At 38.3% G+C, this 9,868-nt stretch overlaps 4 protein-coding genes across 7 annotated transcripts in view; 2 read left to right on the forward strand and 2 right to left on the reverse strand.

Annotated features, from left to right (window-relative positions):
• Nucleotides 1-9,868, reverse strand: part of Nlg1 (Neuroligin 1) — a 234,908-nt gene that overhangs the window by 167,647 nt on the left and 57,393 nt on the right. The gene's annotated exons all lie outside the window — the stretch shown is intronic.
• On the forward strand, nucleotides 948-3,987 carry alpha-Est1 (alpha-Esterase-1). The gene is made up of 3 exons (XM_068299750.1): nucleotides 948-1,071; nucleotides 1,231-1,697; nucleotides 2,070-3,987. Exons 1-3 carry the CDS (start codon nucleotides 1,025-1,027, stop codon nucleotides 3,251-3,253), a joined length of 1,698 nt encoding a protein of 565 aa, XP_068155851.1. The 5' UTR covers nucleotides 948-1,024; the 3' UTR covers nucleotides 3,254-3,987.
• Nucleotides 3,791-6,570, reverse strand: alpha-Est2 (alpha-Esterase-2). Of its 2 annotated transcripts, XM_068299748.1 has the most exons (4): nucleotides 6,302-6,570; nucleotides 6,014-6,179; nucleotides 5,355-5,821; nucleotides 3,791-5,298 (listed from the first exon to the last, which is right to left on the reverse strand). In XM_068299748.1, exons 2-4 carry the CDS (start codon nucleotides 6,058-6,060, stop codon nucleotides 4,112-4,114), a joined length of 1,701 nt encoding a protein of 566 aa, XP_068155849.1. In that variant the 5' UTR covers nucleotides 6,061-6,179; nucleotides 6,302-6,570; the 3' UTR covers nucleotides 3,791-4,111. The 2 variants fall into 2 exon arrangements, with proteins under 2 accessions (XP_068155849.1, XP_068155848.1); XM_068299747.1 differs by having other exon boundaries at nucleotides 6,014-6,333.
• Nucleotides 7,532-9,660, forward strand: alpha-Est3 (alpha-Esterase-3). Of its 2 annotated transcripts, none has more exons than XM_068299751.1 (4): nucleotides 7,532-7,683; nucleotides 7,741-8,020; nucleotides 8,171-9,067; nucleotides 9,131-9,660. In XM_068299751.1, the coding sequence occupies exons 1-4, from the start codon at nucleotides 7,676-7,678 to the stop codon at nucleotides 9,590-9,592; spliced, it is 1,647 nt and encodes a 548-aa protein (XP_068155852.1). In that variant the 5' UTR covers nucleotides 7,532-7,675; the 3' UTR covers nucleotides 9,593-9,660. The 2 variants fall into 2 exon arrangements, with proteins under 2 accessions (XP_068155852.1, XP_068155853.1); XM_068299752.1 differs by having other exon boundaries at nucleotides 9,128-9,248.

The raw sequence follows: 9,868 nt of genomic DNA on the forward strand, positions 1-9,868 counted from the left end.
CAGCCCTGCTGATTAGTGTGACCAATTTGGCTTTAGATCAAGTTGCCGCGACAAGGGCTATGCGCGAGAATTTTTTAATTAGTAGCCCTTGAAAGTTATTGAATAAGTCATCAATGGTTGAATTTTCAACAGAAAATCTAAATCGAATTTACTTCCGAAACCAAACTAATGATGTATTAATTTTCTTAATTGTTTTTATTTCATTTTTTAAAATTTGTATTTATATTTGAAAACGTTTATAAAAATACTGGTTATTACCAGGGTGACCCTCTACACATCTCCCATCACCAGTTTATAAAGTAAGCAGTGCACCTAAGCAGTTGATTACTAACTGCGCGCGCAGCTTCAAAATATGTATGTGCTCATTTAGTTCCAAAGGGTCAATATTTTGTGACGACAAAAGCAAGAGTCGACAACATTTGGCAATATAAAAATTAAATCATAATAACTCTTAGTCATAAATGCGGCTCATTTAACCCAGAGTCTCCACTTTGCCTCACCTCATTAGTAAGTACAGATGCCCAGCATATGAGTATGACTCGAACAATTCCAACATTATTACTACAACTCATTAAGAACAATAAACACCAAAAACACAGCTGTCGCTGTTTTGCCCATTGACGGTCTGCCCCTCTCTCTCACTCTCTCTCTGTGTTAGTACCGACTAGTACTAGTATAATTTGTATTCTTATTTTGAATTGTATTGCCTCTTATCAGCATTGATTTTCATGCTCTCATTGGGGCATGTTTTTCACTTTCGCTTAAATGAAACAACAATACCAACAGCAATCACACAAGCAATCAGAACGATAAGCAGCATTGTGTATATGTTCATTCGTCGAGCGTGATTAAACCCACAGAACTAAAATGAACCCAAGCTGAACCAGGGTGCACTAAGTTAAGTCGATTCACTTTCTATAGAACTCTACATATAGTCAGTTGTTGCCCGTCAATTGTCGGTGACGGAAGTGTGTGTCGTTCTTTATAATTTTCTTGGTGTATAGGTTAAGAATTGATAAGAGCCATGGATTTCCGTATGCCAGTTCCTGATCTAGTCAAAATGGGAATTAAGTACGTTTTGATGGAATCAATGAATTGCTTCATTGATAATCTAATAATAAACTAACGTAATATTTCATTTGATTAGATAGGCCGAATTCTCCCCTGCGAATCGGCATGCCATTGTTTTATTTTGTTTTTACACCAAAACATTTCATTAACCCATTGCAGACTAATTACGCATAAAATTATACAATATCGTCTGGAGACCAAAGAGACTCGTGTCATTTGCACAAACTATGGTCAAATGAAGGGTGTGCGTCGCAAGACCATTTACGATGAGGAATTGTACTATGCCTTTGAAGGGATTCCCTATGCTAAGCCCCCGGTGGGTGATTTACGTTTCCGAGCTCCTCAACCGGCCAAACCTTGGCAGGGTATAAGAAATTGCACCTACTTGAGGGCCAAGCCCATACAGAAACATATGGTATTGGGCATTGTTGAAGGATCCGAGGATTGTCTCTACTTGAATGTGTATGCCAAGACACTGAAATCTGAGAAGCCATTGCCTGTATTGGTTTGGATCTATGGCGGTGGTTTTCAGTGTGGTGAAGCCACCAGAGATCTCTACAGTCCCGATTATTTTATGAAACATGACGTTATACTTGTCACATTCAATTATAGATTGGGGGCATTGGGTGAGTATTATAAATAAATTTTGGTTTAATTCATGATGATTATGCGAAACAGCCAAAAGATGTTTTGTCTGTCAAAAAATAGACGAGAGAAAAAAGTATTTCCGAAACGTTTTCGTGCTATATTTGTCGACTGCTTTTATTGCCCATTGCGTGAGTTTCACAACTATTATCAAAATTGGCAATTAAGTCCGATTGATGCTGAAATTATATAGTACATAGAACATTAGGAAAGATAATAGATAAAAGCACGACTTGGTGTGTTTTTCTCGATGCATTTCGACAGCTAACGTTTAATTACTGTCAAAATATGTATATGATATGATAATTGATGAAAAAAAAAAAAACACATTTAATAACTATAACTAATTATAGGTTTTCTCAGCCTGGCCGATCGTGACTTGGATGTACCCGGCAATGCAGGCTTAAAGGATCAAGTGATGGCTTTGCGCTGGATACGAGATAATATTGCCCAATTTAATGGCGATCCAAATAACATTACAGTATTTGGTGAAAGTGCGGGAGCATCGAGTATACAGATTATGATGAGTACCGAAAAAACACGAGGACTCTTTCACAAGGGTATACAAATGTCGGGTTCCTCGCTTTGTGGCTGGGCCAATCAACGCAATGAAAATTGGGCATATCGTTTGGCCTTTCGTTTAGGCTATAAGGGTAGTGACAATGAGAAGGAAGTTTATCGATTTTTGCAACGTGCATCAGCCAGTGATTTGGCTATGCATGGTAATGCTATATTAACGCTTGAGGATCGCAGAGACCTGAATATATTTGCCTTTGCCCCCGTGGTGGAGCCGTATGTGACACAGGATTGTGTTATACCCAAACCACCAGTGGAAATGTTGGCCGAAGCTTGGGGCAACGATATTCCATTGATTATTGGTGGCACATCCTTTGAAGGACTCTTTTCATATCAGTCAACAGTGGCGGACTCTGATTATATGTTGAGTGCCTTTGAGGCTCTCTTGCCCATGGATGTGAAACGACAGGCGAGTCCAGCACAGATCAAAGAAATGGCCAGAAATTTAAAGATCTTCTATTTCGGCGATGCCACACGAGGACGCATGGATCTGTTCGAGTGCCTACAATTGTTGTCCTTGACACATTTCTGGCATGGTGTTCATCGCACAGTGGCAGCTCGACTAGCCTATGCCGCCACAACTCCTACTTATCTTTATCGCTTTGACTTTGATTCGCCTAGCTTTAATCATTTCCGTCTGCTAACGTGCGGCCGTCATGTCCGTGGGGCCTCTCATGCCGACGATCTTTCTTATTTGTTTTATAACATATCCGCCACCAAATTGCAAAAGGATTCAGCTGAATATGCTACCATAGAACGTTTGACGGCCATGTGGACAGCCTTTGCTGCCAACGGTAATCCTAATTGTCCACAGATTGCTCCAGCTACCTGGGATGCTTTGGATACAGTTGGCTCGGAGATGTGTCTTAATATTGGCAATCGTTTGGAATTTATTGAATTACCCGAGAGTAAACAATTTAAATTTTGGGATAGTTTGTATGATGAGCAAAAATTATTTTAGTTATACATAACATAACCCACTAACCAACGGGGAAAACTTATTTCACTTCAATCAATTCATTGACCTTATACAATATTTTTATCGTTACGTTTTTGTCTTGCTAAGTTTTTATTTATTTCAGTTTTTTGATTGTTTAATGTTTTCATTTTTCTTTTCGTTCTTTTTACGCTATTGTTTCATTTATTTAAATCTCTTTTTTGTTTTAATTTATTTTATCGAAACCCATCCCACTCAATCTTGATCTTAATCCCTAAATATCAGATTTATATTTGGGTTAAAGTGGGTTACAAATTTGTGATAAATGAATCCAATTTTAATAATGACAAAATAATAATATAGTAGCATCTTCAAGAGCACTCTTAGTATGTTTTTCATACGGTTGTGGTTTTCATATATATCATTTATTTTGGTTAGGTTCAAAAAAAAAGCTAAACTAAATGCCTAATTTTAAATTGAGCAAATAGAAAATATTCATACAATATTTGATGAATATAGTGAAGTTTTTCCATATCTTTCAAAATTGTAAATATATTGAAAGTCGTGAATGAAATATTAAATACAAAATTGATTTTATAAAATTAAAATTTTCGGATATCTTCCAAATAAACAATGGTGCTTAAGTTACCCTGTTAAAGGGTATAGTCAAACCGATTATAATAATTATTAGGTCCTAACACATCAGAATAAAAACTATAAAACTTCAAGTGTAAATTGTAATTAAAAAAAAAAAAAAAAAAAAAAAAGGGTTTTCTAAAAATCGTATACAATAAATTTTGATATTGTTTTACATAAACAAAAAGGTTTTACATATAGCACATGGAAAATATGGCTTCTATATCTACAGAATGTTTTTAATCTTTAATAGAGATCTTCTTTGGGATAGAAGCTATCCCAGGTTGCCAATTTTTCAGCCTCAGGCAGTTCAATCATTTTTAAATCGTGATTGATATTAAAACACATCTCAGCTCCACTTTGGGCCAACTTGACTGTCTCCCATTCGGCCGGTGCAATCGCCTGGCAATTGGGATTACCGCTAGCAGCAAAAGCTGTCCACATGCCAACTATGCGTTTTATGGTGCGATATTCCGCAGTAGATTTATCCAATTTTGTGGACATTATATTGTAAAACAAATACGAAAGTTCGTCGGCATGGCAAACTCCTCGAATTTCATCTCCGCAGACAAGACGACGGAAATGATTAAAATGCGGTGAATCAAAATCAAAACGATAGAGGTAGGTAGGCGTTTGTGAGGCATATGCCAGTCGACCCAGGACTACTCTATGAAGATCGTGCCAGATCTGTCGATGGGAATATATGTCAAGGGCCTCAAATATATCCATGGACTTTTGCTCAGCATTTCCAAAGTAAGCCTCCTTTAGTTTTCGAACCAATTGTTCCAATTCCTCGTGGGTACTCGCATCCTTTACTTCACGTGGAGGGATGTTATGAAAATTTTCCAATGCCCAAGGATCACCGCTTACAAGTTGATGTGAAAACAGCCCCTCAAAGGAATTTCCACCAATGATCAAGGGAATGTCATTGCCCCAGGCATTCATTAACATATCCTTATGCCTTTTCGGCACTACACAGTGCTCAGCTTCGTAGGGTTCGACGACAGGACCAAAGGCGAATAGAAGAAAGCTGCGCATTTCATCTTTTGTAATCGTATCTTGGTCAACCTTTGCAATTTGTCGCGCCGACATCTTGTTGAGAAATTCCAGAACATCAGAATCTTTTTGGCTACCCTTATAGCCGACTTGCTTAGCCAATCGATAGGGGAAATTTAGATCCGGAGCCTTTGCCCATTCATTCAGAGCACATCCCGATTGGATAATAGCCTTATGAAAAAGTCCACGTGTCTGCTCGGTGCACATTAAAATGTTTGTAGAGGCTGCTCCAGCACTCTCGCCAAATACTGTGATATTATTCGGGTCACCATTGAAATGGGCTATATTTTGACTAATCCAACGTAATGCCTGCACTTGATCCTTAAGCCCAGCATTACCGGGCACATCTAGCTTGGGATCCTTTAAGCTAAGAAAACCTGTAAGAATTACAATTAACGATGGCTAATGAATTTATTTACTGAATTGAACTTACCCAATGCTCCCAGCCTGTAGTTAAAGGTAATCAAAATTACCGGCTGCTTCATAAAATAGTCCGGGCTATAAACATCTCTGGAGGCTTCACCCTTCTGAAAACCACCTCCATAGATCCAGACAATCACGGGCAGTGGCTTCTCTGATTTGAGTGTTTTGGCATACACATTCAAGTAGAGACAGTCCTCGGATCCTTCAACAATGCCCAATATCATATTTGTTTGCAGCGGCTTCGCTTTATATGAAGTGCAATCGAGGACACCTTGCCATGGCTCTGGCGGTTGTGGGGCTCGGAAACGTAGATCTCCCACCGGGGGCTTAGCAAAGGGTATTCCTTCGAACGCATAGTACAATTCTTCGTCGTAAACGGTCTTTCGCTGCAGTCCTCTCACCTGACCATATTTTGTATCGACCACCTCCGTTTTGTTGGTAGCCAAACGATATTGTTGCAATTTATGGCCAACCATTCTAGACAGATAATACCACATACAGACGTATTAAAGCAAAACAAAACAAAGCTAACACATAAAAAACAAATTGTAGTCATGGAGATAAGAAATTTGATAACCCTATATGAATGGGTCAGGCAAGGTGTTCAAAGTCGAAGTCCTGACCTTAAGAACGATACATCCGTTTCAGATTTTTTGGTCCTGTACTTACTGGGTACATAGTTTTATCATATTTTGCCATCCTATATTAAAGTCCATTTTTAATATATATATGTATATTTTTTTTTATTATGTTTTTGAAAACAGTTTCCGAAATTAGAATCCAAGTTTGTTGGCTGCCACCGCTCGACTAATTATTGCTCCCTGAGTAACAGGTGCTTATGTTGGGAACGCGATGCGATGCAAACGACGACAATTGCCGATTGCCGGCAAACAAAGGTACATACATAGAGATACTGATTATTCTTTTTGGGTTTGCTCACAGGCGATTCGGTCTTACCTTTGGACCTTTTTGTTAGCCCATCATTTCATCAAAATAAACTCAAATTGTGTCACTCTAAACTTAGCCTGACCGATTTTTAAAAAGATTTTAAAAATATTTTTGCCCCCCACATTGACATTAGCCAAAAAGCTTGTTCAGTAGAAAAAGCTTTCCAATTGCTTTCACATTCGCGTTGAGAGATCGGGATTAGGATGATAGCATTGCATTAGAATAAATGTATATAATTTGCGAACTTTTAAGAACTATCAAATAGTTGACACAGCAAGCTTGGCATGTTAAGTGTGTTTTATTTTGACAATTTCTCCCAGTGTAGATAAATACTGAATTAAAATCAAATCAAATGCAATCACAATCAACCAGGGCTACTTCTTCACTAAAACATCAGTTTTTTTATCAGGGGTAACACTTTTTCTATGATTGATCTTAACTTTTAATAATTTATTTTTGTTAAATTTTTTAAACCCGGCTTGTTAACTAAATATATATATGTACAATGTCCATATGCAAGTCGGCTAAAATTCTGAGTAAACGACATTAAATTTCTATAAAAAGGTGGCTCAGGTTGGATTTTTGTAAGTTTTCTCTTCTTAATGGTTTTTAAAATATTAATGATTTTTGAAGAAAACAATTATTAACATTTATGCAAATTAATTGGAATTCTATTTTAAGTATTAAAAAATTAGTCGATCCGCGTAAGATTTGTTATCAAGAAAGTCTACAATTTATATATTTTTATACAATTAACAAAATTACTTAATGGTCAATTTGCTGTGCTTTCGTTGCCCTGGTAAAATTGACTCATCCACATCTTGATTGCAATTGCGTGATCGCTGTTGAACTTCCCATTCATGGCGGCAAGTGCTTCAGATAGCCAGTGTTCGGTAGTGACGTCATAATTGTAAATATTTATTATTGTTAACCAAAGCACTTCGAGGGCTTTTAACAAACAGTCAAACTTTAAAAATTATAGCAAACAAAACAATAGTCTTTTTGAATATTAATCTGCAATTTATTTTAACTTAAGTCATAGAAACTTCACTTTATGTCGTAGCTATACGTGCTAAATTTTCTTTTATTACTTAATGACGTCGCTAGCGTCCATTAAACGATTCTCTTTACTTTACCTGTTGTGTTTTTAACCTGTTTGTGACATTCAGAGAATTCGACGTGCTAAAAAGCAACAGAGAGTAAACTGTCTCGTTCTCTATTTCCCGTTTTCTCTCTGAAATAAATATACACATTAGTACTGAGTTGTCGTTATGTTTCTTAACAGCTGAGGGCGCTGTCGAGCGATAAAAACTAGTGACATAAATGCTTTGTGTTAGATAAAACGCTTTAAAATCTAAATTCACTGTCATTACAACGCCGAAAATGGAGAAGTGAGTGTGAGATTTTAGTAAATCAAATTTGTGGAATATTTACATTACTCATTACAGTTCCGATGCAATTGAGGTGGATACCAAAAGCGGACTAATTTTGGGCAAACAATGCACTGGAATATACGGAGATGACTACATAAGCTTCGAGCGTATACCATATGCTAAACCTCCAGTGGGAGAACTGCGATTTAAGGCACCTGTTCCGCTCCCGAGTTGGTCCGCGACGAGGCCCTTGGATTGCCGTAAGAAGGGAGAAAAACCGTTGCAATTTAACCATTATGCCCAACAGCTGGAAGGTGTAGAGGATTGCCTCTATTTAAATGTCTATACCAAAAAGGTGCTATTAATGAGAGCCAAAAGCAAAGCATTATTTCCACGAATCTTATCGTGGGGTAATAAAATGTTATTGCAATGGCCAATTCAAATTTGCGGCTGTTACAAAAAGGGTTGCCATGGTTAAAAACGAATTTCTGTTTTCTTTTTGCAGCTTAATTCGCCGCAACCTTTGCCATTGATAGTATTCTTTTTCGGAGGTGGATTTGAGAAAGGTGATCCCACAACTGATCTCCATAGTCCAGATTACTTTATGAAGCGGGATGTAGTCATAGCTACAGTATCCTATCGCGTTGGCCCTTTAGGTTTTCTTAGCCTAAGGGATTCTAATGCTGGAGTTCCGGGCAATGCTGGACTAAAGGATCAACTCTTGGCCATGCAGTGGATCACAGCAAATGCCGCTAGCTTCAATGCCGATGCCAATAATGTGACTGCTTTTGGGGAGAGCGCTGGAGCGGCTTCAGCTCATTATTTGATGCTCAATCCCAAAGCAGAAGGTCTGTTTCACAAGGCCATATTGCAATCGGGCAATGTTCTCTGCTCCTGGGCTTTGTGTCCCATCACAAATTTACCCAATCGCCTGGCTGCTGTCCTGGGCATGGAGGATGCGGACAAAGCCAGTGATATTGCCGTTCTTGAGTATTTGCAAAGTGTTCCAGGGGATCAGCTTGTCAAGCCGTATTTGCTAAGTCAGTCGGAACATTTGGATGATTGTGTCTTTCAATTTGGCCCCATGGTTGAGCCCTACATGAGTGAGCATTGTGTGTTGCCTAAGCAACCCTACGAATTGCTAGCCACTGCCTGGGGTAATAAGATTCCAGTAATGATGAGTGGTACATCCTATGAAGGCCTCTTAATGTATGGTCGTGTCCAAATGGCTCCTTATCTGCTGACAAGCTTGAAGGATCAACCCGAGCATATGTTGCCCTTGGAAGTGAAGCAATCATTGCCTCAAAAATATGCACGTGACATGGCTAGACGCTTGCAGGAGACACATTTTGGTGAACTGCCAATAGCCGTGTCGCCTGAATCAGTGATGGCCTACTGTGAGGTGAGTGGGTCATTTATAATCTGTATACGAGTAACTCTTAATAGGTTGATTGTGTTTCAGTAGTATGCCAGCTACAAGGTCTTCTGGCATCCCATTCTAAGGACTCTACGGTCTCGTCTTCGTTCTGCCACAGCTCCTACATATCTGTATCGCTTCGATTTCGATTCACCGACCTTCAATCATCAGCGTCTAAAGTATTGTGGCAACAAGATACGTGGCGTCGCCCATGTGGATGATCATTCCTATCTGTGGTATGGTAGCTTCTCCTGGAAACTCGATAGAAATACACCTGAATTTGCGACCATAGAGCGTATGATTGACATTATTACCACATTCGCTGACACCTCAAATCCGAATTGCCCAAGTGTGCAAAACGAATTGCTTAAACATCAAAAATGGCAACCTCTAGAGGATAAACCCAGTTTAATTTGCCTAAATATATCGGATAATATTAAATTAATGGAATTACCGGAACTAAAAAAGCTTACAATCTGGGAAACTGTTTGCAAATTGACCACAAAGTGAACATTGGGTACTCAATGTGATGAAATTTACTGTACCAGAATAAAATTGTATAACAATTTTAAGATGAAGTTTATGTTTAACATTCCCTGACTATAATGTACCTACTTGCATATGTGTGTTTTATATTGCCTTTATCAAGATGCTTGTGAAATACGCTCAAGATAAACCCAATGTTTTTATTTTATTGTTTTACTCTGTCAGCTATCTACATTATATAAGGTTCCTATCAGCTGCATGAATAGATAAAGTTCTGTAGAGGCTCCTTTAAAATTTACT

Source organism: Drosophila tropicalis, unplaced genomic scaffold (genome assembly GCF_018151085.1).
Source record: "Drosophila tropicalis isolate 14030-0801.00 unplaced genomic scaffold, ASM1815108v1 contig_878, whole genome shotgun sequence".
Classification (NCBI taxonomy): Eukaryota; Metazoa; Arthropoda; class Insecta; order Diptera; family Drosophilidae; genus Drosophila; species Drosophila tropicalis.

What these genes read in the sequence shown, in the direction of transcription:
- alpha-Est1 (XM_068299750.1), top strand. Translation starts at nt 1,025, where the DNA reads ATGGATTTCCGTATGCCAGTTCCTGATCTAGTCAAAATGGGAATTAA. An exon ending in CTAGTCAAAATGGGAATTAA is followed by an intron (nt 1,072 to 1,230) that starts GTACGTTTTGAT and finishes AACCCATTGCAG; the next exon opens with ACTAATTACGCATAAAATTA. An exon ending in TTATAGATTGGGGGCATTGG is followed by an intron (nt 1,698 to 2,069) that starts GTGAGTATTATA and finishes AACTAATTATAG; the next exon opens with GTTTTCTCAGCCTGGCCGAT.
- alpha-Est2 (XM_068299748.1), bottom strand. Translation starts at nt 6,060, where the DNA reads ATGGACTTTAATATAGGATGGCAAAATATGATAAAACTATGTACCCA. An exon ending in ATGATAAAACTATGTACCCA is followed by an intron (nt 5,822 to 6,013) that starts GTAAGTACAGGA and finishes TTATCTGTCTAG; the next exon opens with AATGGTTGGCCATAAATTGC. An exon ending in CTACAGGCTGGGAGCATTGG is followed by an intron (nt 5,299 to 5,354) that starts GTAAGTTCAATT and finishes TAATTCTTACAG; the next exon opens with GTTTTCTTAGCTTAAAGGAT.
- alpha-Est3 (XM_068299751.1), top strand. An exon ending in TAAATGTCTATACCAAAAAG is followed by an intron (nt 8,021 to 8,170) that starts GTGCTATTAATG and finishes TTCTTTTTGCAG; the next exon opens with CTTAATTCGCCGCAACCTTT. An exon ending in CAGTGATGGCCTACTGTGAG is followed by an intron (nt 9,068 to 9,130) that starts GTGAGTGGGTCA and finishes GTGTTTCAGTAG; the next exon opens with TATGCCAGCTACAAGGTCTT.